This window comes from Trachurus japonicus, chromosome 16 (assembly GCF_045865225.1).
Source record: "Trachurus japonicus isolate A0001 chromosome 16, Traja_1.0".
Classification (NCBI taxonomy): Eukaryota; Metazoa; Chordata; class Actinopteri; order Carangiformes; family Carangidae; genus Trachurus; species Trachurus japonicus.
Window position 1 is genome coordinate 25430581 of NC_140922.1, and position 23254 is coordinate 25453834.

Consider the following 23254-nt stretch of genomic DNA (forward strand, 5'->3'; position numbering starts at 1 on the left):
TACGTTTCTTGTTACAAGGATCAATTTATTTTTGATACGCCATTTAATTTTAAGTGTTATTTATGAGAATGAGGAGTCACATTTTACAATTTTCCTTGTCTAGAAAAATTTTTTCAGATGAAGAGAAGCCAGTGTAAAGACGGGCTGGAGATCTACAAGAGATTCCTGACACGAATGACTCGGGTGTCTGAGTTCTTCAAAATTGCTGAGGTAGTCCTCAATCCACATGTTATATCACTGCATATCAGATATATATTGTTCTGTTTATTAACTACTCTATTAACATGTCACTGTATCCACCTACAGCAAGTGGGAATAGACAAAAACGACATCCCTGAACTGACTCAGGTAAGACTTTTCTTTACCTCATCTCTTACTGTTGGATCTGTGAAGTTATTTTTAGACTAAATACTAACTTAGCATGTCAGTACTGTATTTTTTCCCCCATTTACACTGCATGTCATGTGAATGTCTAAGGCTGCCATCTAATTTTTCTTCTGCTGTGTTCACCATGATTTTTTATCCCTTGATCATAATCAGACGTTCACAGACATCTACACTGTGTGTCTCGTTTAAAGAGGTGACTGTACCCCACGTGCACTTCCAGCCTCCATGCAGCTAATGAGCTGTGGTTCTGTGGTGATTCACGGCCCCTGTGCCCCCCCTTTTTTCTTTTCACTTCCAGAGATGCAGATTGATCATTCAGGCTGAGAGTGTGAGTAGTTGAGTAGTGCACAGAGCTAGCTTTGGGGAGCAAAAAAGCATATAGGGCAGGTCAACATATGAGCTCTCTTTGAGTGCACAGACTTGAAGCACACTGCACAGCGAGTGCACACCCAGCAGCAGACAGACATCAGGCGCTGTGATGAAGTGGGATGATGTGACTGGAAGAGCTGATTGGATAAACTGTGAAATGCTGAGCAATGCTGCTGATCAGGTGGCTGTTTTTTTTGCTGCTTAAACTCTTGAGCTAAACATAGTTTTAGTTCAACAACCATATAAAAGAATAGCAGGCTGTTATCCTGGGACTGTGCTGCAGAGTCTCCATGACAAGTTAAAGAGAAAGCTGATTTCTCCCGTTGGTCCCTGAATTAACTATACTATGTCCTGTTGTGGAGACTCTTCAGTTGAGGTTAACCTTTCACAGTATGGACGATTTGCATGAAAAGCATGCTGTAATGCTGTCTGATCAAACTCAGGTTTGTCAGGTCCATGTATAGCCAATGGTATAAAACAAATCCAAACTGTGCTACACTAAACTTGTTATAATGTATCGCACTGTTGTGGTAGAGTATTTGGAAATGGAGATTGGATGTTGGCTGTTCAGAAGAGGTCAAATTTATACATTTGTGTCAAGCTGGGTTTCGTAAATTCATGCTTGAGTCAAGGATTACTACCTGAGTTGTGTTGTGCTGCTATGCTGATGGTATTCTACATTTCTGCAAGTATGCATACTGGTTTTCTTGTTGAGAGGTAACTGAGACACAATATTTTTGTTTATACTCTAAATATAATACAAGGGCAAGCAGCCCTTAGCTTATCTGAGCTCATCTTATTTTATTTTAGCTTAGTTTATCTTAGCTTATCTTAGCTGACTTTAAGACTGCAAATGGGGAAGCTGCTATCTTGACTTTGTCTGAAGTCCTCCTTAAATAGCTCCTCTGAGACTCACTAATTAGCGTGCTAATGTTGTTTGTTTAATCAGGAGAAGAAAAAAAAGCCTAATTTTAAACAAATATTGTAGCCCATTGCTTCCTGTTTCTTAACTTTAACCATACAGGCGGACAGCTCTCTCTGAAGCCTTTTCCCAAATGTCAACCTTTTGTATTTTACTTTAGCGATTCACTTAATTATACATTCTGGTAAAGAAGAAATGACAACAGATACTGAAACCTCCATCACTGGCATTTAAAATGTATAGTGAGAAAGTGAGTAGTAAGAGCTTCTCCTGACAAGGTTTCTCAAAATGTAATATGTCTGGCAGCAATGTTCTGCTCTGTTGTTCTGCCTGTGGCGAAGTCTCGTCATCTCGGCCTCTTTACTGATAAATTTCTTTCAGTTTGAAGTGTCTGGACTTATTTATTGATATATTTTGATTCTCTCACTGTTTTCAGACACTGTTGAAGTTCAGGAGTTTTGTCATGTCTGAAAAACCAATCATTTGTTCCTCATTGACTTTAATTGAAATAAAATATAGATAATTGTACTAAAAGAAGTGTTAGCCTAATGAAATAAAAGGTAAACAACAAATAAATCTCAGCGAGTATCACCAGTGATACTACTCTGCAATAAATTAACTGTTTATCATTGATTAATCGTCACTGCCGCTGAGCTTAGTGGCCCTACCATTAGAAAATGAGATTTTAAATGAGTGATAAATAAAATTCGATTCATGTGTCCAGGACAGCAAACCATATTAATCTCCCAGATCCCTCAAACTACAGTGGATTAATCTCATTCTCAGCCGCCAATTTCTGCTCCCATCCCTTCCAGGAGGTATTACATCAGCTCGCACACACAAAAAAAAAGAATAATATTACCATCTGACTGACTCAGGAGCTGTGTTGTTATGTCATCACTCATGTGCACTTTTGTAGAATTGTGTGTAGAGTTAGACAACACTGAAGGCACTGTCAGTCATATCAGATAATCTTTCAAACGCATGCTTGTTTCCTGTCACATCCGCAGCGAGACAGTGCAGCGGTTTTCATGCCAGTGTCCTCAAACGAAAACTACAACTCTGTGTGTGTCTAAGTATCACTGTGGCAGCAGAGCTGATCCCGGAGCAACCTTCTTTTGTTCTTGGAGGACAAAACGCTTTAAAGTCCCTGGATGATAAATCGTCCACCCATCCCCCTCAGTGCCAAGACAAAATATTATCAGCCTCACTGCTTTCCTGGTCGCTCTTAAGTTTTAGGGATAATAGACTAGACAGCTTCAAAAGGGTAGATCCAGGAAATGGAGCAGGGAATTAAAGGAAAGTGAATTAGTGACTTATTTCATTGGCTGAATTAGCTTTGACCTCTCTTTAATAAGCCTGCTGGATATTATTGTGCGATCTTTTTCTACTGCATGTCGGTAGGTGATAATGTCTCATTTAGCCTGACTGAGCACGCAGCTTTGCATGTTTGCTGGCTCGAATATTGTTCTGTTCTGTTCTCTCTACTGGCATGAAGATTAAACCTTTTTTTGGGTTATTTTTCTGTTGTTGTGTTATTATTGTTAGTTGTTTTTATATCCTGCTTTATCCCCCTCTTGGATTTTCATTTCATGACTAACAAAATATACTAACAACATCTTACAAAATATGATTCATTCATGAAGATAGCAGAGAAATGTTGTATAATTATTGTATTCGCTCTTTTATGTCTAAACATGTGTGAAATCTTCAAAGTTATCAGTTAAAACAGGGAATATTTGATTTTTAAAAAATACTGTAAGTAAACAGGATCACAAAGGAAGTATGCAGGGATTAATACTCAGCAACCAAGTTTATTAAATGTTAATTCATTTATAGCAGACATCTAGAGTTAAGTAACGCCAGGAGAGCAGTTAGTTAAAATCCTAATAAGGACACTTGGATCAAGAGGGAGCGTGTCACCTGAGAGAAGTGGTGTGCCTCCACCTGAACCTTGTGCCAGGCTGAGGCTCAGTTCACTTTGGAGCTGTGTGAGTCACTGTTCATTAGATTATTCTGTAACTGCACAAGGAAGATGATTATCAGTATATCAGTGGAGGGAAGGCAGAACCCACTTCAACAATCATGGTACTAGAGAGCCTCTTACTTTTGGTTGTTTGGTTTATTTGAAGTATCCATCTCGCAAATAAGCAGCACAGACGACATGTAGTCGATGCGGTTCTTCCCTTACTGCTGTTGTTAAGTGATGTTCATTATTCATCTTTATTCTGCTCTTTAAATCGAAAGGAGACCCAGAGCAAGAAACTTCATCTATCAAAGCCCCACATCTTTATAAAAGCTCTGATCGTGTCCTGATGCAGCCTCTTAGTGACTCTGTTGGACATGATCAAAGTTTCTCTTGTCGTCGTCCGACCGTACCTTTGTGTTTGAGCTGGTAGAGTATCCACTATGTGTCATTCTGCAGGCCCCGGAAAGTCTTCTGGAGTCCCTGGAGACCCACCTCAACACCCTGGAGGGGAAGAAGCCGTAAGTAGCTAAATATACGTATCTGCAGCCTGGGCTGTTGTTGTTGTTGTTGTGGGTTTTTTTTTTTTTTATTTACCAGAAGTATAGCACAGAGCCAAAGCTTCACTAATCTCTTTTCCAGGGACCTGTTTGATCTTTAATTAACGTTAAATTGCTGACATCTCCTTATTATTCAGTGTTACTTCTCTAACATGTCATTTCCTCCGTCTTTACCCTACTCAGAGAGGATAAGTAAGTATCCTAATATCAACTGGAATTGGACTTAATACTAATTTACCATCCTCCTTACTAGTACTTCGTTGTTTCGAGTATTTGATTTACTTGACAGTTGTCAGTGAGTCTATAGAATGATATCTGAACAAGCAACAGACATTGGTACTGTCGAATACTCAAGGCCTTGTTCAAGATGCACTTCTATAGCAAACACACTGTTTCATTGTTTTCTGTATGAGTGTTATTCGTACATATGTTGTGCTGTTTCCCTGCGTCATTGCTCAGATAATAGTGTGGCATCATCTTCTGGTCAGCTTTGACTTTTTTTAATTTTATTTTAGAAGCATGCAGTTGAAAAACACTCTTACTTTGTGTTTGTAATGACAAACCTTATTAAACTGGAGCTGGGGCCAAGGTGCTGTTACTCAACAGTGCAGCATGGACCCATTAATTGCAGATGTTTACTAAATGGGATTGCTTTGAAATGCTGCCTGCTTGTAAACACCAAAGTGATACTCAATCACTTTGCCTCCCATCTCAGAAACAGTCATAATGTGTGAGCCAGTACATCATACAGTAAAGCTTTTTTTAACCTATGTATTTTGATTGTTTTTGCAGGTCACCCACTAAGGTAAGCTACGTTTCATGATAATCATAATGTAGTGGCTATAATGATAGTCTTTACCTGTTATATAGCCTACTATTTAGATCTTCACATTAACTTGTATAAATGGCAAGTTTGACTTTTAAGTTCACCCCTATAACAGTTTCTGCTACAGGTAGTGATTCACTGTGAACTGATGCATTAAAAAGCTGTTTACATAACTGTGCTGTGTGTCATATTAACGCGGGTCTTTTTTTTCTGCCATAGGATGTGACAGCCAACAACAGCTCACCGGCTGCTGCTGCTGCTACTGCCACTGCTGCACCAGCCAAGCCCGCGCCTCCTGTTCCCGGCGGCGGGCCCCCTGCTCGCCCCGGGCCCCCTGCCAAACCTCCTCCGCCCTCTGTCACCCCGACTGCGCCAGCCCCAGCCGCCGCTGCCGCCGCCGCTAGCAAGTGAGAGTCACTGAACAATATGACAAAGTGTTTGAACTCTGTTACATGAATAATACAGTAGACATGGGCTCCCTCCTCTCTCTCTCTCTCTCTCTCTCTCTCTCTCTGTGCTTAGCGCCCTTGATGATGGGTTCTTGTTGGATCTAGACCCAATTTCCTCCTCGTCAACGGGGGGCGCTGCAGCGGCTTCCTCCATAACCGGATGGGGAGGTGAGAACTTCCTGCTCACAGTAATTGGCTGGTTCTGAAATCACACAGTTCATTCAGTCATTCAAATATGGGAAGTTGGGAATGAATGACATTATATGATATAATGAACCTTCATTAGCTCACTCACATTGCATTATGGGTTTGTCAGCTGTGTGCATGCCAAAGTTGAATTTAATTGTAATTTAAACATTGGATCCTTCAGACTAAAAAAGGTAAAAAAAAAAAAAAAAAAGATTTTCAACCATTGATCAGAGTTGCATCATTTTATGTTGTTTTACCACATGCAGCCAGTTTGTGTGTGGAGACAGAGACCAGACACTTGATAAGAAAGGAAGATGCGTAGATTTATATTTTTTTCTCACCACCTTCAAACACAGTTGGAAAACGAAATGGCATTTAAATGAATGTAACGCTCCAGACTGGTAGAAGGTGGTCTTTGATTTTGTATAATTCAGTACAGTTAACAAAATCTTGATTCCTTTACTGGCTCAACCCCTATTTCCACTTATTAACACAAAACAAGCACTGCATCTTTATTATTTACAATATAAAATGTATTAAATACAATTGAAACTGTAAATCTGTCCAAGATGGAAAAACTAATCTGTGTTAAACCCAACAGAAAAAACATTGAAAGTTTAATCTACTTACAGAAGCAAAGATCAGCAAATAAAAACACATTTGATTGACTTAAATTCATCACATTCAAATGGACCATGTTAATGTTTTGCATGTTTCATCCCATTAACTACAGAGTAGACCCCTTTACGTTACTGTGGAGCATTTTTTTTCTGAAGCATACAGAGAGTGTGTGCACAGTGTGAATTTAATACCACAGTAAAAATAATGGAAACCAAATGCTGCCTGGTAGTAGGAAGTCGGAAGAAAATCAATTTGAAAACCGATGGTAAAGCTTTAGTTTCTTACAGTTTATTCTCTACAGTAAAATAAAGAAGTGGAGCCCTCTGATGTTTTTACTGGACTGTGTAAAAACCTCCAGTGGTTTAAATTATAGAGCATTTTCATTATAAAACTGCAGTTGGTCTTTGGCATGGCCTCTGTTTATCCCCACATCTCCACTGATACACTGACCCTGGCCAGAGTCCAACCTTAACCCTCCTTTACCGAAATTACATTAAGGACCTTTTAACTCAATTGGGCTTCACCATTGGTGTACATCTGTGTTTTTTTCTGGTCATACTTTATAATGTTGGCAGCTTGCAAATGAAAGATTTCTACATTTCATTAGAGTGTTTCTATACTTTCACTCTGCATTCATTCATTCTCACCTGTCTCTCTTCCTGTCTGTCTGCTTTACAGATCTCTTGGCTGAGGGTGAGTTGACTTTTTTTACTGGCTGATTTAGCTTTCTACCAGAAATTCCTTGTCATTTTTTTTTAGAAGACACACACATTGTAACCGTGAGCACTTGAATCCTGCCTGGTAATCTCTCACCACACACCAAGTCTATTTTAAAACATTTCAGTCTCTTTGACACCGCCTTCTTCCTCCTATCTCCCCTCTCTCTCCGCCTGTGCCTCTCTTCTGGGGGGGTTGTGACTGGGTCATGGCATTTGGATTATGTGGTTTATCTACATAGCTACTCCAGCTGCCTCTGATGGAGCCTCTGAAGCTCTCCTGGCCGAGGGAGAGTCTGCTGATGATGATGATGCTGCTGCTGCTGCCCCTGCAGCTGCTGCACCCACACCCGCTGCCGCCGCCGCCACCGCCACTCCCGCTGCTGCTGTGGCTGCACCAGCCTCTCTGCCCGTCTCGGCTCCCGCCACCACCTCGGCCGCCGAGATCGACCTTTTCGGAGGTCAGTGTGGTTGGAGGGTAGATGTAGGCTGTGATAAAAAACATGGCAGCCTGCCTGCTCGTCTGCTGCTGTCCATTTAGTAATTTACCAATAGACTTGGTATATAAAAAGCTGGGATTTCACCATCGCTCCCTAGGCTACATCACATGTAAAACCACAAGAAAAGTCCACAGGCCTTTGTCACATCAGATGACACATGTATGTAATATTATGCATGGCTTCTGTGACATCTAAAGACTGCTGAGAATCTGACCTTGTGATTCTCACACTTTTTGATGTCACATGAAAATTTTGTAGAAACCTGAAAAGTATTATGTATATTATGACATTTCAATGAGAAGATGGCACCATATAGCTCCAGTTTGTGCCTTGTGCAGATTTTTACCATCACATTCAAGTCACACAAGCTAAACATTCAGTTATTACTGCTGTGTTACTGGTGTTTCCAGCCGTCTGGATGGAAAATATATTTTTCTACTGAAGATTTTAATTTTTAGCTCTCTATGACACATTCCTTTTCTTTTTCTCAAACAAACAAGCAAAAATATAAAGTATTGAAAAGAAACATCAAAATATATGAATATAACTGATATTTCAATTTTAAGTTTTGGTTCACGTTGATCAAATTGATGTCTACCATCATTTAAAAAGCTGTTTATCCGTAAGAGTAACTGAGGATCCTGGAAAAACCTTGAGAACAGCAGCCAGGGTTGTTTGAGGTTTATATGTTTCCAAATATTTGATGGTTAGCGCTGTGACTCAGATGTAATAGTTTTCTATTTCTCACCTTTTACTAATGCTTTTACATCCTGATTTGTTACTACCATGCACACTAATATACTCACCCTGTTTTTGCTCTGAACACTGAGCAAAACGTTTGTCTTTTCTGGCACATCCCAAAACTACGGGCCGTTGTAGTGGATAACTGTCCTTTTTTTTATTCAGAGCTGCACCGAAAAAGCTCGGACATGTTTTAAATATTCATTAGAGAGTTTCATCATAATCGTGTGCACCTCAGTAAACCCACTGCAATGTAATTCATCTATTATTAAGACTCGCAATTTTGGGATTTGTTGGTTTTTGTTCATCAACCTTAATGATTTCCTCCCTGATGGCTTCCCAATGATTTCATAAATATGTCAAGATGATTAGTAGCTGGATTTCATTTAATGATATTTCGGCCTTTTTATTTTTAGACTCAGCCCTGATGTTGGTGAAGCATCAAATATTTGGCTGAAAACTGAATTTCTTTGTCAAAGAGAGATTTTCCCTCTGTTCATCCCTGAACTTGACATTTTCCCCTCTTGTCACAGAGTGCCAGTAACTTGTGACAACGTTCCTCATTTCACAAGCCCGCACAGACCGTGCACTCACTGAATGCAGCATTATGCAGCCTCACAAAACTCATAACCTGACTGGTGGTGGTACAGTTCAATCAGACCAATCGCCACGGTAACCGGGCTGCATATTTCTTGTATTCTCTGCTTTTTCCTGATGCTGACCTCTCATTTTTGTTTCCTGTCCGTTTCATCTGTTTACTCATCCTCTATTCTTTACATCCATGTGTCTGTCGATGTGTCGGCCCGGGTGTTCTTGTTTTTTTTTTTATGTGTGTGTGTGTGTGTTTGCGGTCCGGCTGTTTTCGTCTGCAATACCCTAGATGCGTTTGCACCTTCCCCAGGAGATGGTCCTGCTGCCGTGGCCGCGGGCCCTGCTGCTGATGCGTTTGGTGGATCTGGTGGGTGACAAAACAGCTTTATGTGCAAGCGTGCGTGTGTGTCTTTGTGAATGTATGGATGTGTGTGTGAATGTGAAAGCTGTTGTTGCTTTTATTATACCAAAGCTGCTTCTGCTTCCATAGGAGACAGTAGAACAAACATTTGCCCCTGAGGGCCTACTGTCTCAGCCCAAATCCTGCTGTAATGCCCCAGTCATGGACCCTTTCCTCCCCCATCCTGACGACCCCCTTCCTCCTGATATTCACCCAGTGAATACTGCAGTAAAAAGCACAGTGCAGATGTTTCTACAGTAACACTGTTGTCCAGGAATGGATACAACTTTGTGTTGATATCACTAACCCTGATGGTGATGATTGTACTGATCATCACTGAGCCTTTCTTCTTTTGCCTCTATTGTTTTAATAACTCCATTCAGTTTCTCTCTTTGATCAATGAGATACAGCAGGACAATAACTGGAGCAATCCATGTGTTGTCCATGATTTCTCACTGATTATGATTTTTATTTTAAAAACAGCTAACCCTAATGTAACACTTTCTTACAATAATTTCATTCTGCTCCAACACTTGATCTCTTGGGTTTATCTGTGTGAAAAGATGTTTTATTGGCAGGACAGTTTGAGGAAAACAATAGTGACTAAACGTCACAATATAATTTCCTACAAAGTATAAACCGCAACAGGCGACACATTAGTGATATATCTGTATGTGTGTGTGTGTGCTTGATTGTGTGTGTGTGCACGTGTGTCAGTCACTGTCACTCAGGTTGTGGCATGTTAACATACTTTTATAAACAGTTTATATTGAGTATTAAAATATGCCCTGTCTCATTCTCCTATAGGGCCCTAACCCTTAATTTATGTCATTTAAATATTTTCCTAATGGTCATCTTAACTTTCTAGTGGTACAATTACAAATACTTAAATTATGTGTGACTCCTGTAGCTCCAACATTTCAGATGAAAAAAAATAAGGAAAAGTAAAGTAACAACATAGAAATGGTGTCTGTACATTCTTAAAAACACCCAAGAATCAATGTTTGAACCGATGATGGCTACTAATGTACTGGATGCACTAATCTGAATTTGATATTTGCTATATGTAACAATAGGCTACCAGGTTAGAAGTGAATGAATTGAGCGAGTGAGTAACATCTGGCCTTGTACAGTCACATAACAATGTACGAGGGACAGAGATGATTCTCATGAGGCCAATAGTCAACCTATAATTATCCTCCACTACCAGCTGCACAGTCAGTGATTAGCTTTGTCGGCCGCTGTCTGCTGCAGCACTTACATGGACTTACTGACCCTGTGCATGTTTACTTTCTTTGTGCCTAACCCTGAGCTTCAGAGGCGTCTCGCCTCTCAAATATGCTTTTTACAGTGTTTTTATTATTATTATTATTATTATTTTAACAATCCCCTCCTTCCCCCATCCACCCACCATCCCCTCCCCTTCTTCTCTAACCATGCCCCCTCCCTCCTGCTGCTCCTCCTGAAGACCCCTTCGCTACGACGGAGGGGAGTGCGGACATTGCTCCAGAGCTGGACCTGTTCGCTATGATGCCCTCCGACACGGGGGCCGCTGCCGCCGCCGCCGCCATCACCATCACCCCTCCCACCTCTAGTGAGGCGCCGACCATCGTCGCCCCTATCGCTGCCCCCATCGCTGCCCCCGCTGTCCCCGCTGCCCCCACCCCTTCTTCCACCACCACCTCCACCACAACCACCACCGACACCACCACCACAGAGTCTGCAGCCGCTCCGACTCTAGATATCTTTGGTGGTAAAGTCCTCTCGCTCTCATTATGCCTCTCACTTGCATTGCCCTGCATTATGATGCTCTGATGATGAACATGCTGAAGGTTTTGATGATGATGATGACTGTGCTGCTCTTGCTAGTGATGATGATGATGATAGTAGTAGTGGAAATGATAACTACTTGCCCAGACCCTACATTTCAGCTTTGTTTTTTCTATTTTCCATGATGCCTTTCCCTCAGATACAGACCATTTGAACAAGTTAATCAAGCATCTTGGCCTCCTCTGCACAATAGAAACAATATAGATAAACAAACAAGTGTAGCCGTTAATTATCCACTGTTTTTGGACACAGAAAACCCCTTTAATTTGATCTCAAGGGACAGATATGGATAATGTTTTCCTTTCATTAGCAGAGGTGGCTCAACTTGTTATGATTATTAACCTAATACTAACAAATAGTCTGCCAAGCCTAAGAGAGAAGAAATTAGTTTTCTTCTCCTGCCTGTGACCAAGTGTTTTAGCTACTGACAGCTGAGAATGCTCTAATGTTGTGTATGCACTTTGGTTAAAAGGGAATGTTGCTCAATTTCAATGTGGATTTTACAGTATTTCTGGGTGTTTAGGTTAGATCCCACTTTCCTGCAGATAAGGTGAATAGGTTAAGGCCAGATTGTACTGTACATAGATAATGGATGTAAGATATAAGCTATTACAATAAAATCCACTACAGTAATAGGTGAAAGTATGTATTCATGGTCTCCTGATGATGCATCCTGCTGTCTATGGTGAATCAGACTTTCCATATAGCTCTAGAAAGCCCAGGACACAGACTCTAATCTTAGATGTTACAATTTGGATGATCCACTCGAAGGGTTTTCACAGTCAGAGACTGTGGGCCTCCCCTCAGACAAACCTTAGAAAAAGGCACTTCCTACTTTACATGCTTTGTTTTGATCATATCATCTGGTTGTAATTAGTTTCTGACTCTGTGAAAGTGGGAAAAAGAAAACTATCTCTTAAACTAAATCAAACAAATTTACATAATCTCCTAATGTAATGTAATAACTATCCCTCCTCTGATATGGCCCACCTCCAGCTTTGAAACCCTCTGATCTACATTGATTTCTGGTTATGTAGTCAAATGTGACTAATGCAAACAGATCATTATTTTATTGAGATTTGGCAACATTCCCGTTTAACATTTGCACTGTTTCATTTTGCATTGCACTGAAAAGATACACTGCAACTTGATTAATGATCAAAGTATATGCTCTCTCTGCTTTCCCTCCATCTGTCTCTTCTTAACTCGTCATTCTTTATGCACTGGACCTAAACTCTGAATGTACATATGATTGTTTGTCCTTGTTCTTAGATATGTTTGATTCTATGCCTGAGCAAAGCCCCACCACAGAATCCAAAGCTGCTACCACTCCTAGCGTAGACCTTTTTGGTTCAGGTACAGGAGCTGATATCCATTTCTCTGTGTGGAACCTCTTTCATCTCTTCTGGTTTCCATACGTCCACTCCTCTGTCGACTGTTTCCTCTTTTTTTTTTTTTATCTTCACATGTTGGTTTGTCCCCCATAGTGGTATGAGAACTGTGCATGTACCCACTTGTTCAGTCTTGGATTGTCGTAGTTGTAGCCGCTTTCTATCTACGCAGTATCTTTCTACCTGCCACGCTAATGCTTTTCTTTGCTCCCCCCCCTACCTCCATGGTTTTCTTCTTTCTCGTATTCTGCCTCTCGCTTGCATTGGTAAATTAGACCTTCCTGCTGTTTCACGCGGGCCCTCTCCTTTGCCCGAGCCGGCTCCGGCTGGAGACATTGTAACGGGTGAGTTAAGCTGCTTTAACTTTACTGCATCACTGTCTCCCTTCCTTTTTCCGTGAAGAGTGCAGCCAGAAGCCAGACTCGACTTAAAAAAATCCAATTTTTTGCATGGTGCTGGTGTTTGCGTGCTCATGCACACCAGTCCTATTCTCCCAAATGATGCACGCTTCAAGGATGTGGACACACAGTTAAGATGCAGGGATGCTTGCTCCTTTCTCCTGCTTCCTCTTCTCCTCTTCCTGCTGTAGCATTTTAGAGCAGGCAAAAATAATACTGCATGAGCAAGAGCATTTCCTTCTTGGAAAGAAAGCAGTCACTGACAAATGCAGTCATTTAGATCTGAGGGTAATTCAGCCCCTTCTCTGTTTCTGTCTCTTTGTTTAGACACGTTTACATCTCCAGCTGCTGCTGCTGCTCCTCCCGCCGCTGCTCCTGCTGCAGCTCCAGCTCCAGAAGCCTCGTCTCCACCTAAAGCAGAGCCGGCGCCAGTCATTGACCTGCTGGGTACTGTACCTCACTGTGTGCACATACAAATACACACATTCTTCGTCTTTGAGACAAAATATGCTGTGTATTTTTTTTTTTTTAACAATTTGTTTGTGCATTTTATAATTTAACTTTTCTCTTCCTCCCTGGTATTTTTATCACTGCTGATTTGTTCCAGTAAGTTCTGTGATGATTGTGCCAGTGATGCTGATGCTGTCAGGATGAAGTGGTGTAGACTTACAGGAGGTTTTTAAAAAGGCAGTAGATAGATCATAGAAACAGATCAGACAATAGTTGGCAGTAGACTCCAGTCACATTCCAAAAATATTTATTACACTGTGTGTTTGGCTCTGTTGTGATTTCACTTCAGTTTATGTAATTTAGCTAAATCTGCCGAGCTAAATCCAGAGGTTTGGAGTAACATCTTTAACCACTGTAGCAGTACTGTTCATACGTCTCAACAACTACTGGATGGATTTGGATTTGAGATTTGTACAGACACTCAATATCCTGCAAAACTAATGTCCCAGAAGCCTTAGCTGTACAGTACAATGAGTTTAGAGCCAAATAGCAAATGCTAAGCTCTGTTCATACGCTTTTCCCAGCACAATTGGCATGTGTAAGTGTGCAGGCTGTGCAGACCAGTATAATGGATCTGTTGCATCTCATCCCTGGCTTCAAGCTCCTGTTAGTATTTTTGCAACATCTATATGCTGCTTATACTGTATGTGCTGATTCTGGTGTATTTTTGGAGTATTCATGTGCGAAATGAAAGAGGTAGAGAATAAGTACTGTAAAAGAGGCTTCCATATCCCAACACTGACTAAAATCTGTTCCTTGTCCACCTCTAAACTTGAGAGTGTGATCTTTCTCACTGTCTCCTACGTCCCCCACCACGTCTCAGTGTGTGGTCCAGGGCTGACCTTTCACCCCTTTCTACCCTCCATGCTGCGTTGTGGATAATTGGACTGGACCTTCAGACTCCTTCAGCGCTCCTGTGGAGGAAACACCGAGCTCTGCCCCCGGAGGTCCGGGAGACGACCTGCTGGGAGGTGAGACTCCTCCGACTCCTCTGGCTTCTCAGAGTTACATCAAAGTATCTGATGTAAATGATGTTTAAATCACAGAGGCTGAATGGACCAGAGATGTTTTACTAAATGATGTGCAGTCTTGTCAAAAAGTTTTTTAATGTTGGCATTGGCACATAACTGTTGGAAATGTTTTATGCTGAGTAAGAAACGGTGCAGTAAGTAATGATGGAGATGCATTTGTCAAATTAATACTGTAATGGCGCAGACTTGGCAGGAATGGTTGAATTGATTACACAGCATTTCTACAGTGGCTTTAGACTCATTTGGAAAAGTCTGAAATGTCTGTCCACCATGACCTCGTAGTGATGTCATGGCCAAATCGTATCTTTGTCCGTGTTATGTGGCCAATAGCTGATGAATAAGAACATTAAAGTGTCGCTGCTCTTTGCTTTAATATTTTTGTCCTTGTGTCTAAAGTTACGAATATGACTTTTTCAAGTACTGTATGCAGAATTTAAATGTAGGGCCAAAACTGTTAGACAGGAGTCACATCACCTTACACTGACTGCTTATAGCTTCAGCACTGCAATTGTACATTACATTAACAGTATAGGGGTTTATAGTGTATATCATACATGTAGCTGTAAAACCAAAAACATTGCACATTTCACACATTTGGCTCATTCAATATTCACAATGATAATAACTAAAATGATTTACAATGTAAAAATGCTGCCTTTAAAGTCCTAATAATGTAAAAGTACTAAAGTATTATCACTAAAATGTGCTGAAATGTTAAAATGTTCCTGTGACTGATGTATTATTGTATATAGCATTAATAGATTGCAAAGACTTCAGTGTGTGCACAGTATTTTACCATTGCAGCTGCATGGTTTAAATGACATTAATTTAGCTGCATTATACAGGCTCACAAGATCAATCTAAGGGCTCATAAAAGTCTTAAAAGTTTAAATAAAAAGAGGTCTGTGACAGAAATCTCATTATTTTGAGGGACTTTATACTGGAGAATTCAACCTCTTTGCAGCCCCAGGTACTGCTCAGATGGTTTCTGAGCTGTTCAGCTTTGAAATATGACAAGGGGAAACTAGGCACTGTTTTTGTAAGAGGTCTTTTACAGCTCATTGTGCTGGACTAAATGAATTAGTAACGACAGATGTCAAAAGAACACTACAATAATACCCATTGAAAAGCAGTGAAGCAGAAATGTCAATTTGATTCTTTGTCCACCTAATATTTTCAATAGGATCCAGTGTTGTAGCTGGTTGAGTCATTCATCTTGTCTATGTTGCTACTATCTGTTGCTGCAGTGATTAGCCTTTCCCAGATGGGTTCAAATTTCATTTTCCTTATAAGATGTCGCATCTGCCATCTGTTGGCGTCGGTTTTATCGTCTTTAATGTGTGTTTGTCATGGAATTAGCGTGATTCTGACAGGAAACAGCACTGCATGCATCTCTCTTACATAATCTCTGTTACACCCCTCAGGCCTGATGTCGCCCACCCTGGCCCCCACCGCCGCCGCCCCTGCTCTGGCCCCCTTGGCTCCGGCCCTGGCGCCGGTGCAGAACGACCTGCTGGAGTCGGGCTTTGACGCTCTGGGCTCTCTGCCCTCTCCGACACCACCTGTACCTGCTGCAGTTGCACCAGTACCAATAGTGCCAGCTCTTGCAGCAGCAGCAACAGAACCTGCAACCACCACAGCAGCGCCCTCTGGTGGCTTTGATGCTTCAAGTAAGTGCAACATCATTTGTCTTTAAAGAGGAAATCTTTTCAGTAATGTCTGTCACTGCCACGCCTTGTGAATTATGAAATGTTAGAAAATGTCAAATCGTCTTTTGCTCATATTTGCACAGGACTTGTGCTTGATGTGCATTAACCTGGTCGGCTTTATTGAAACTGTCCTGTCTTTACAACGGATCTGTTCCTGCTGAGAGCCTGACTGCTGCATGGATGTCACACTGACATTTTGCTGCTGTCACTGTTCTCCAGACATGAAACTGTTTTCTCTGCTGACTGCTTCACTCCTCAGCTGCTCTGACTCCCTTCTCTGTCACTTTCACAAATGCTGTGCTTTCTCCACCTCCTGCTCATTCACACCCTTGCTCCATAATCTTTCTCTTATTTTTTGTATTTTTTAAATCTTTTCTCTCTGCTCCACACCTTCACCGTACTGCTTCTTTTCTTGTCTTCCTTTTTCGCCCCCCTGTTCATACCCCTCCACTCTGCTGGGTCATTGTTTGCTTCTTCTAATCTGTACTTGGTGAGTTTAACCCGGCAGTTCATTGCAGCATGTGCAGTTTGGATGAGTCTCCTCTTCTGAGTCTTTTAAGGATATGGCATGTTGCAAAACCTGACCCTGTTTGACTCCTGCATGAGACACAGCCTACTGATGTGTGTGTTTGTACAAAGCATCTTTATTCTCCTTTGTCTTTTGGAGCAGCGGCTCCTCCAGTTACCACATGTCATCAAGGCCAAAGTCTGTCTGCAAGTTTTCACTCTGGACCCAAGGGGCCACAGTCACACCTTTCACTGATATTCCTCTCCTCCCACTGGCCTGTTAAACAGCTCACATTGTTGTCACTGTAGGGAATTAAAGAAACCCACACGCTGCCACGTCATTTGAAGTTAATTTGATAAGATTGTCCTCAGGTCCTCAGTTGTTCATCAGGCAAAATGAACACAGATGAGCAGCATCATATAAACAATCATAAGACACCAATAACTCTCTCTCGAGAACACATATAAATATTAAGGTCAACTATCTTCTAAAACACAAAAACAAACTGAGCTCTCACCATTGTGAACATCCATAATATATATGCCAATATTATAAAATGTCAATCAACATTTTGCATCAGGGCTCTGTGTGGACACCAGGTAAGATTTTTACTTGTCAGCTCCACATTAAATCATGTTTATCCAATGAATGTCTTAAGGAAACCAGGATTATTTGATAGATAGATTTATTTATTATCATCATAAGCATATAAAAACACAACAAAATTGTGTTTGTAGCACCACAACATTGGATCAAAAGCAGTATAAAAAGGTCTTAAAGCAGATAACAGCGGCACGGCCGTTTCGGCTAATGCTGTGTTCAAGGCAGGCTTTTGAAACCGTAAGTTACAGCTTCAAGTCACAACTACGACTTGGTAGCGTTCCAGGTAACCCGTAGCTCGTGTTTTTACCGTCCTGTTGTCTGTGAAAGTTCCCTATAACGGCCACTCGTAACTTCCGACCCGTGAACTCGTACCAGATCGAACTGGTATGACTTCACAGGAAGGAAAAACACAAAGTACGAGTTTCCTTGAACGCACCATGAGTTAGCAGCCCCCGCCCTTGTCAGGCATCAATTGGTCCTCGTGCTACGTCACCACATTCACGCGCATCCCTTGGCTGCACACACAGCCCTTCATGCCGTTCTCTCTCCTCATTGGATAACACTTGTATCCCACAAGGAAAATTTTCTCCTCGGGTTACAGCAGAGCAGAGTGACGGAGAGACTTGTGTTTAGGCTGAAATACTTCATGTAAGTGATTGCTGACGGAAAATAGGACTATTTAGGACTTATATTAACAAAAACATTCCACTGATATCTGCTTTAAGTGCAGTTAAAAAAGATAACAAATAAATTATTTGCAGAATAATACAGATACAAAATGAATAAATAATAATGATATTTGTAAAGTCTTGAGATTTTGATTCATCACACTTGTCACTACAGTCTTTACGGTGACAGAAACATACAAGATTTATTTAAAATATGTTTATTAGTGTTTCTGCATTTAGATGGAGTGAAAACTTGCAAAGCCTTTGTCCTTGATGACACCTGGTTCAAAACTTTACTCCAAAACCAACCAGCGTCTAGGTTCCTGACATGTGTCTATGTAAACTGATTGAGCAACCAGCCAAGTGAGTGCAGTTGCTGTAGTTGTATCCCCCCTTTTGAATGCTCAGATATATTTACAGTTTAACTGTACATTGGGCATGCGATGCACAGATGACAACCGATGCTGTCACAGCTGGATTGTCCACCCTCACCGTGCCGCCTGGTCTCACCTCTGCCCCCTCTGCCTGTGTTGTAATCAGATTAGAGATTTACAGGTTTGTAATCGGTGTTGTTTCCTCTCCCCGAAGTGTTTGATGGATTAGGCGACTTGCTGATGCCTGCACTGACGCCCCAGAGCACCGGGGGCAGCACTGCTGGAAGCACAGCTGGAAGCATGGGAACTCCAGTCGGTGGGGGGGGCATTGCAGCCGCTCCCCCCGCCACCCCACCTCCCACCAAAACTATTGGAGGAGATCTGGACTCGTCACTGGCCAATCTGATTGGAGGTAGACGGCAGCTTTTCATTCCTGTACATTTCTGTTTCTAATGAATACATTTCATAAGGTTAACCCGTTATTGTTCTTTCTTTCTTCTGTTCAGATCTTGGAGTAAAGAAAAAGTAAGTATGCATTTTAATATGTGAATCTTATACAGTTTAAACATGCAGCCTCCTATAGAGCTGAAATGTCTAGGAGGCTTTTAATTATTTATTCATATATAATAAAGGTTGCAATAGTCCAGGCTGGTAAGACATCATGCATTAATTATGTGAACTTATTTTTGGGAACTGCAGCACAAAATCAGCTGCTTAGTTCAAGTTTGTGTCATGTCTCCTGAATATTTGTTTTGTAAGATCAAAACTACACATGAATATGGTGATGAATGTTACAGCAGCAGTTTCAATTCTATTACAATTGGCAAAATAATGTCTTGGGATTTGGACAGAGTCTTAGGTATGTCCTGTGTCTGATCTTTTCCAGGGACCCACAGAGTGAGAAGAAGCTGACGGGAGGCGCTAACTGGATGCCAAAGGTGGCGCCCACAAGCTGGGGCACACCAGGAGCCCCCATGGTAACAACAGCATTTACTCCCCCACCATGAGTTAAATGTTAAAAAAAAAAATATTGCAGCCATGACGGAAATAGTTTCAGAAATCCAACAAGCTGTGATTTTGTGCTTAAAAGGTTTTAGGAAAATAAAAGTTGTGCTGTCTGTTCCTTTTAGGCTGGTGCCACACCTGGAGCTCCTGGTGCACCGGGAGCAGCCCCCCCTGGTGGAGCCATGGTGCCACCAATGAGTGCACAGCCTGGCTTTGGCATGGTGAGCTATATTTCATTTGAAGTGAGATCTCCCTCATGTCCAAATATATTCAACATCGATAAAATCTTGAATCTACTGCTTACTTCCTGTGTTACCAGGCTCCAGCTGGAGGGCCTGGAGCGCCCTTGATGCAACCCATGATGGGGCAGCCTATGATGGCACAGCCTATGATGAGACCTCCGTTAACGGGAGTGGCTGGAGCTGCAGCTGGAGCCACTGCACCAGGAGCGCCGGTAACAGATCACACACACACACTATTGATGCCCTTTATTAAGAAAACTCATTTGAAGACACACTGTTGTAAAAAGACGTAATGTTTGTGCTTGTTTCACAGCTTTCTCCAGCACTTGCAAGCCTGAGTCCCAAAAAGCCCAAGGACCCTCTGGCTGACCTCGATCTCAAGGACTTCTTATAACGCCCCAGGTGGGAGTTTAGACCAAAACACATTGTATGTACAGCACAGTTTGTATGAAACACCTTCCAACAACCTGGAAGACTTTAATTCATCCTCTTTGTGGTGATCGATTCATCACTTAGTTGCTGCATGTGTTAAAGAGATAGTTCAATATTTTGTCAAATTGGCCCATTGCCATAATCCGCATAGTTTTAGGAGTAGGTTTGTTACCTTTAATTGACGGTGCAAGCTATTTTTAGAATGGCGGAGCAGAGCTGCTCAGAGCTACGCTACGGAGGCTAATGGGATTTCTTGGTTTCCCTCATCAAACTCATCAAATACACAATCCAACAACTCCAAAACGCTCTGGTGGACTAGTTGTGACCTGCACATTCACCACGCTATGAGATAATAACAGAAAGTTCTGAGACGGAATTGTTTTCGTGGCAAATGCAGAGACTGCTTGCCGTTATTATCTCATAGCGTGGTGAATGTGCAGGTCACGACTTGTCCACGAGAGCGTTTCGGAGTTGTTGGATTGTGTATTTGATGAGTTTGATGAGGGAAATCATGAAATCCCATGAGCCTCCTTAGCGTGGCTCTGCTCCGCCGTTCTAAAAATAGCTTGCACCGACAATTTAAGGCAACGAACCTACTGCTAAAACTATAGGGATTATGGCAATGGGCCAATTTGCCAAAATGTTGAATTATCCCTTAAATATATAATTTGATGGACAGAGGTATCTACATTGGGTTTGATTGTTCCAACTGGCATCTTTTCAATTACATTTCTTTTTACAAAGTTCTTGCGTGTTTATCGTTTAAATGATTAGTCTCAGAATTATTGAAAATAAAGTGGTTCATGTAGCTTCCCATCATTGCTGTTTAAGGGCCCATTTGGAGTGTGCATAAAGTGAAAATCAACCTAATCTTTCAACCAAGATCCACAAGAAAACAATACTCCAGACTCTTATTTTGAAACGTTGTCTATTTCCTGTCTTCCAGCTGCTTCCTTCTCTGGAGCAGGGCCTTCTCACCTTTTACCTGGTGTCTGTCAACATCTCAGGATGCCAGCGACGTTCAGCTACTCAACCTTATAAGTCTCTTTTCTCTAACCCCCCCTCCACGCCCCCGATACATCAACACCCCGCCCTTCCCCTGTGTGATGTTGTAGCACAAACTGTGAAAGTGAACCATAGCGGATTATATATAAATATAAGAGAAAAAAAAAATACAAGCGTGTGCTTATGTAGATGTACCGATCTTTTGTCTAAACAAAACCATACAAAACCCTGAAAAAAAGGTCCACAAAAGTAAGTGACAGGAAGTGAAGGCGTATGTGTTTAGACCTCTTTCTAGTGTTGAGTTGAATGATGGATGTGCTTTGGTGTCTTAAGCTCCACCCCACCACCCCTGTATTTTTGTCCCCGCCTCCTTATGAAGGGGGCGGAGCTCTTCTTTGTCCCACTCTGACTGGTTATGAGTGGTACACCAAGCCCCCTCCCCCCCAGTAGATTTTCAGAGAAACATGTGGTGTGTTGTTTACAGAAAGGTCCTCTTTGATGTACATAGATTTCTCTGGCGAGGATTTCGTCTCTATTCTGTATGTCTGTTGAAGAGAAATATAAATGTGAATCTGACATGAAATTGTAAGAAGTTGTGTGAGTATCCTTCTATTTCCCGTCATCAATTGAAAGTATTTGGAAACAAATATGAATACCGCTATATAATTAATATACTGTATATTGAGAAACAACTTCTACGGGCTTCAATCATACAAGACCAGCAAGTGATCATTTTAGTTTGTATCTTTTTGTACTTGTTGTTGTTTTTTTCTATGTTTTTTTTTTTGTCTTTTTGTCTAATTTATATGTTCTGTTTCTTTTAGAATAATCATCAAGATTGCTGTTGATATTTGCTGGCTTTGCAATTAAAAGACATATCTCAACACTGACTTCCAGAGAAAGCGCTTTACTTATTCATCATAAAGGTGAATTCAAACTGTCCTTAAATGTAACTGTACAAGAGTCTACCTTAGATTTTAACATGTCTCATGTGGGTATGTCTTCTGCTTGTGTTTTATTCACAGCTTTGCAACTAATTTTGTATTTAATAATATATTTTTCCCATATATACATACCAAACTCTGTGTTCAGACAGGTCAGACAAGTTATAATGAGACATAGTTTGAAATGGACATGAAACTCAGCTGTAGAATAGTAGTCAACATGATCATATGGTGCAAAAGACTTTTGGAACATATTAAAGGTTTCCTCTTGAGTTTTTGAGATGTTTTTTTTTTTAATTTACTCATAAACAACCTGTAAACAAACAATGTGGTCATTTGGTCATTAAAAAGGTTACTAGTGCTCAGGAACGCCCTAGAGCACCTTTAATGTTGTGTCCATGTTATCAACAGATTTCACCCAGTGCTTTTGGACCAAATTCAATTTGATGAAAGAATAGATTTGATTCCTGTCCGAACATAATGTTTTCAACCTGCTCATTTGATCACTGCCGACCTTTGACCCATTGTCAGTCCTATCACTTCTGGGATGCACTCTGTGGCGACATGCAGCAGTGTGTTGAGACACCCACAAGACGTTGGATTTCTTTCTTTGAATCTTTTGGCCCTGATCTTGTCCCCCCCCCCCACTGGCATCTTTACACAAAGTACTGTTGTCGCTGGTTTCAGTGGGATCAGTATGTTCTGGTGTTGATATTCATGTGGACAGCTGTGTGCCGTCAGTCCAAGGTCCTGTTGTTATAAAGTACAGACAGTACTTTGTGTATCATGTAACTGGTTGTGAGAATCAAATGCAGAGTAAATAATGGGAGATTATTGACATTTTTTCATGACTGGATTATTAAAATTGTATTTTTGTTGAGTTGTAAATTTATTTTATTTACGATGGCCCTCCCCAGTGCATGTAAGCCCTTTGAGATGCAATAAATTCTATGGCGGATTGAACTGAATTATTTTCCTTTCTTTCTCAGTATATTGCAGATATGTCTGATTTCATTAACTTAAGTTCCACTACATCATTAGTAGCCTGCCACCGGTGCATGTTTCACTGAGCACTAATGCTGGATTTAAAACTGGAAAAAGTAGGAAAGCACCCTAAGATTCATTATTCGTCAATTACTTAGCTGGTGACCATGTGTTGGTTGGTTTCTGAATCTCAGAGTGTGTATTGAGTCTGTCATTTAGCTGTTGTATTTTATAAGTGCTCACCATCTTGTGTGGGTTTCACTACCCCTTCAACGGGCTCAGCACCCTGAGACAGATCTTTAGCACTCGCTGCAGCAAACACACTGCATATAAACCTGGCTCAATGTTAGACTGCCTATGGTTAAATCCTGAATGTGGAACTA

General features: G+C 41.2%; 1 protein-coding gene across 1 annotated transcript in view; it reads left to right on the plus strand.

Moving 5' to 3' along the window:
- The window catches only part of snap91a (synaptosome associated protein 91a), a 49660-nt gene extending 26810 nt beyond the window's left edge, over positions 1-22850 (plus strand). Inside the window, exons 7-29 of the mRNA XM_085802783.1 lie at positions 104-210; positions 307-348; positions 4104-4165; positions 4388-4396; positions 4997-5009; positions 5250-5437; positions 5553-5647; positions 6968-6982; positions 7248-7466; positions 9127-9204; positions 10706-10990; positions 12340-12423; positions 12734-12802; positions 13184-13303; positions 14266-14337; positions 15822-16067; positions 18474-18671; positions 18766-18784; positions 19146-19236; positions 19390-19485; positions 19584-19718; positions 19820-19908; positions 20885-22850. Coding sequence (XP_085658909.1) covers positions 104-210; positions 307-348; positions 4104-4165; positions 4388-4396; positions 4997-5009; positions 5250-5437; positions 5553-5647; positions 6968-6982; positions 7248-7466; positions 9127-9204; positions 10706-10990; positions 12340-12423; positions 12734-12802; positions 13184-13303; positions 14266-14337; positions 15822-16067; positions 18474-18671; positions 18766-18784; positions 19146-19236; positions 19390-19485; positions 19584-19718; positions 19820-19900 — 2324 coding nt within the window. The 3' untranslated portion in view covers positions 19901-19908; positions 20885-22850. The remainder of the gene's footprint in view (positions 1-103; positions 211-306; positions 349-4103; positions 4166-4387; positions 4397-4996; positions 5010-5249; positions 5438-5552; positions 5648-6967; positions 6983-7247; positions 7467-9126; positions 9205-10705; positions 10991-12339; positions 12424-12733; positions 12803-13183; positions 13304-14265; positions 14338-15821; positions 16068-18473; positions 18672-18765; positions 18785-19145; positions 19237-19389; positions 19486-19583; positions 19719-19819; positions 19909-20884) is intronic.
- The last annotated feature ends 404 nt before the right edge of the window (positions 22851-23254 follow it).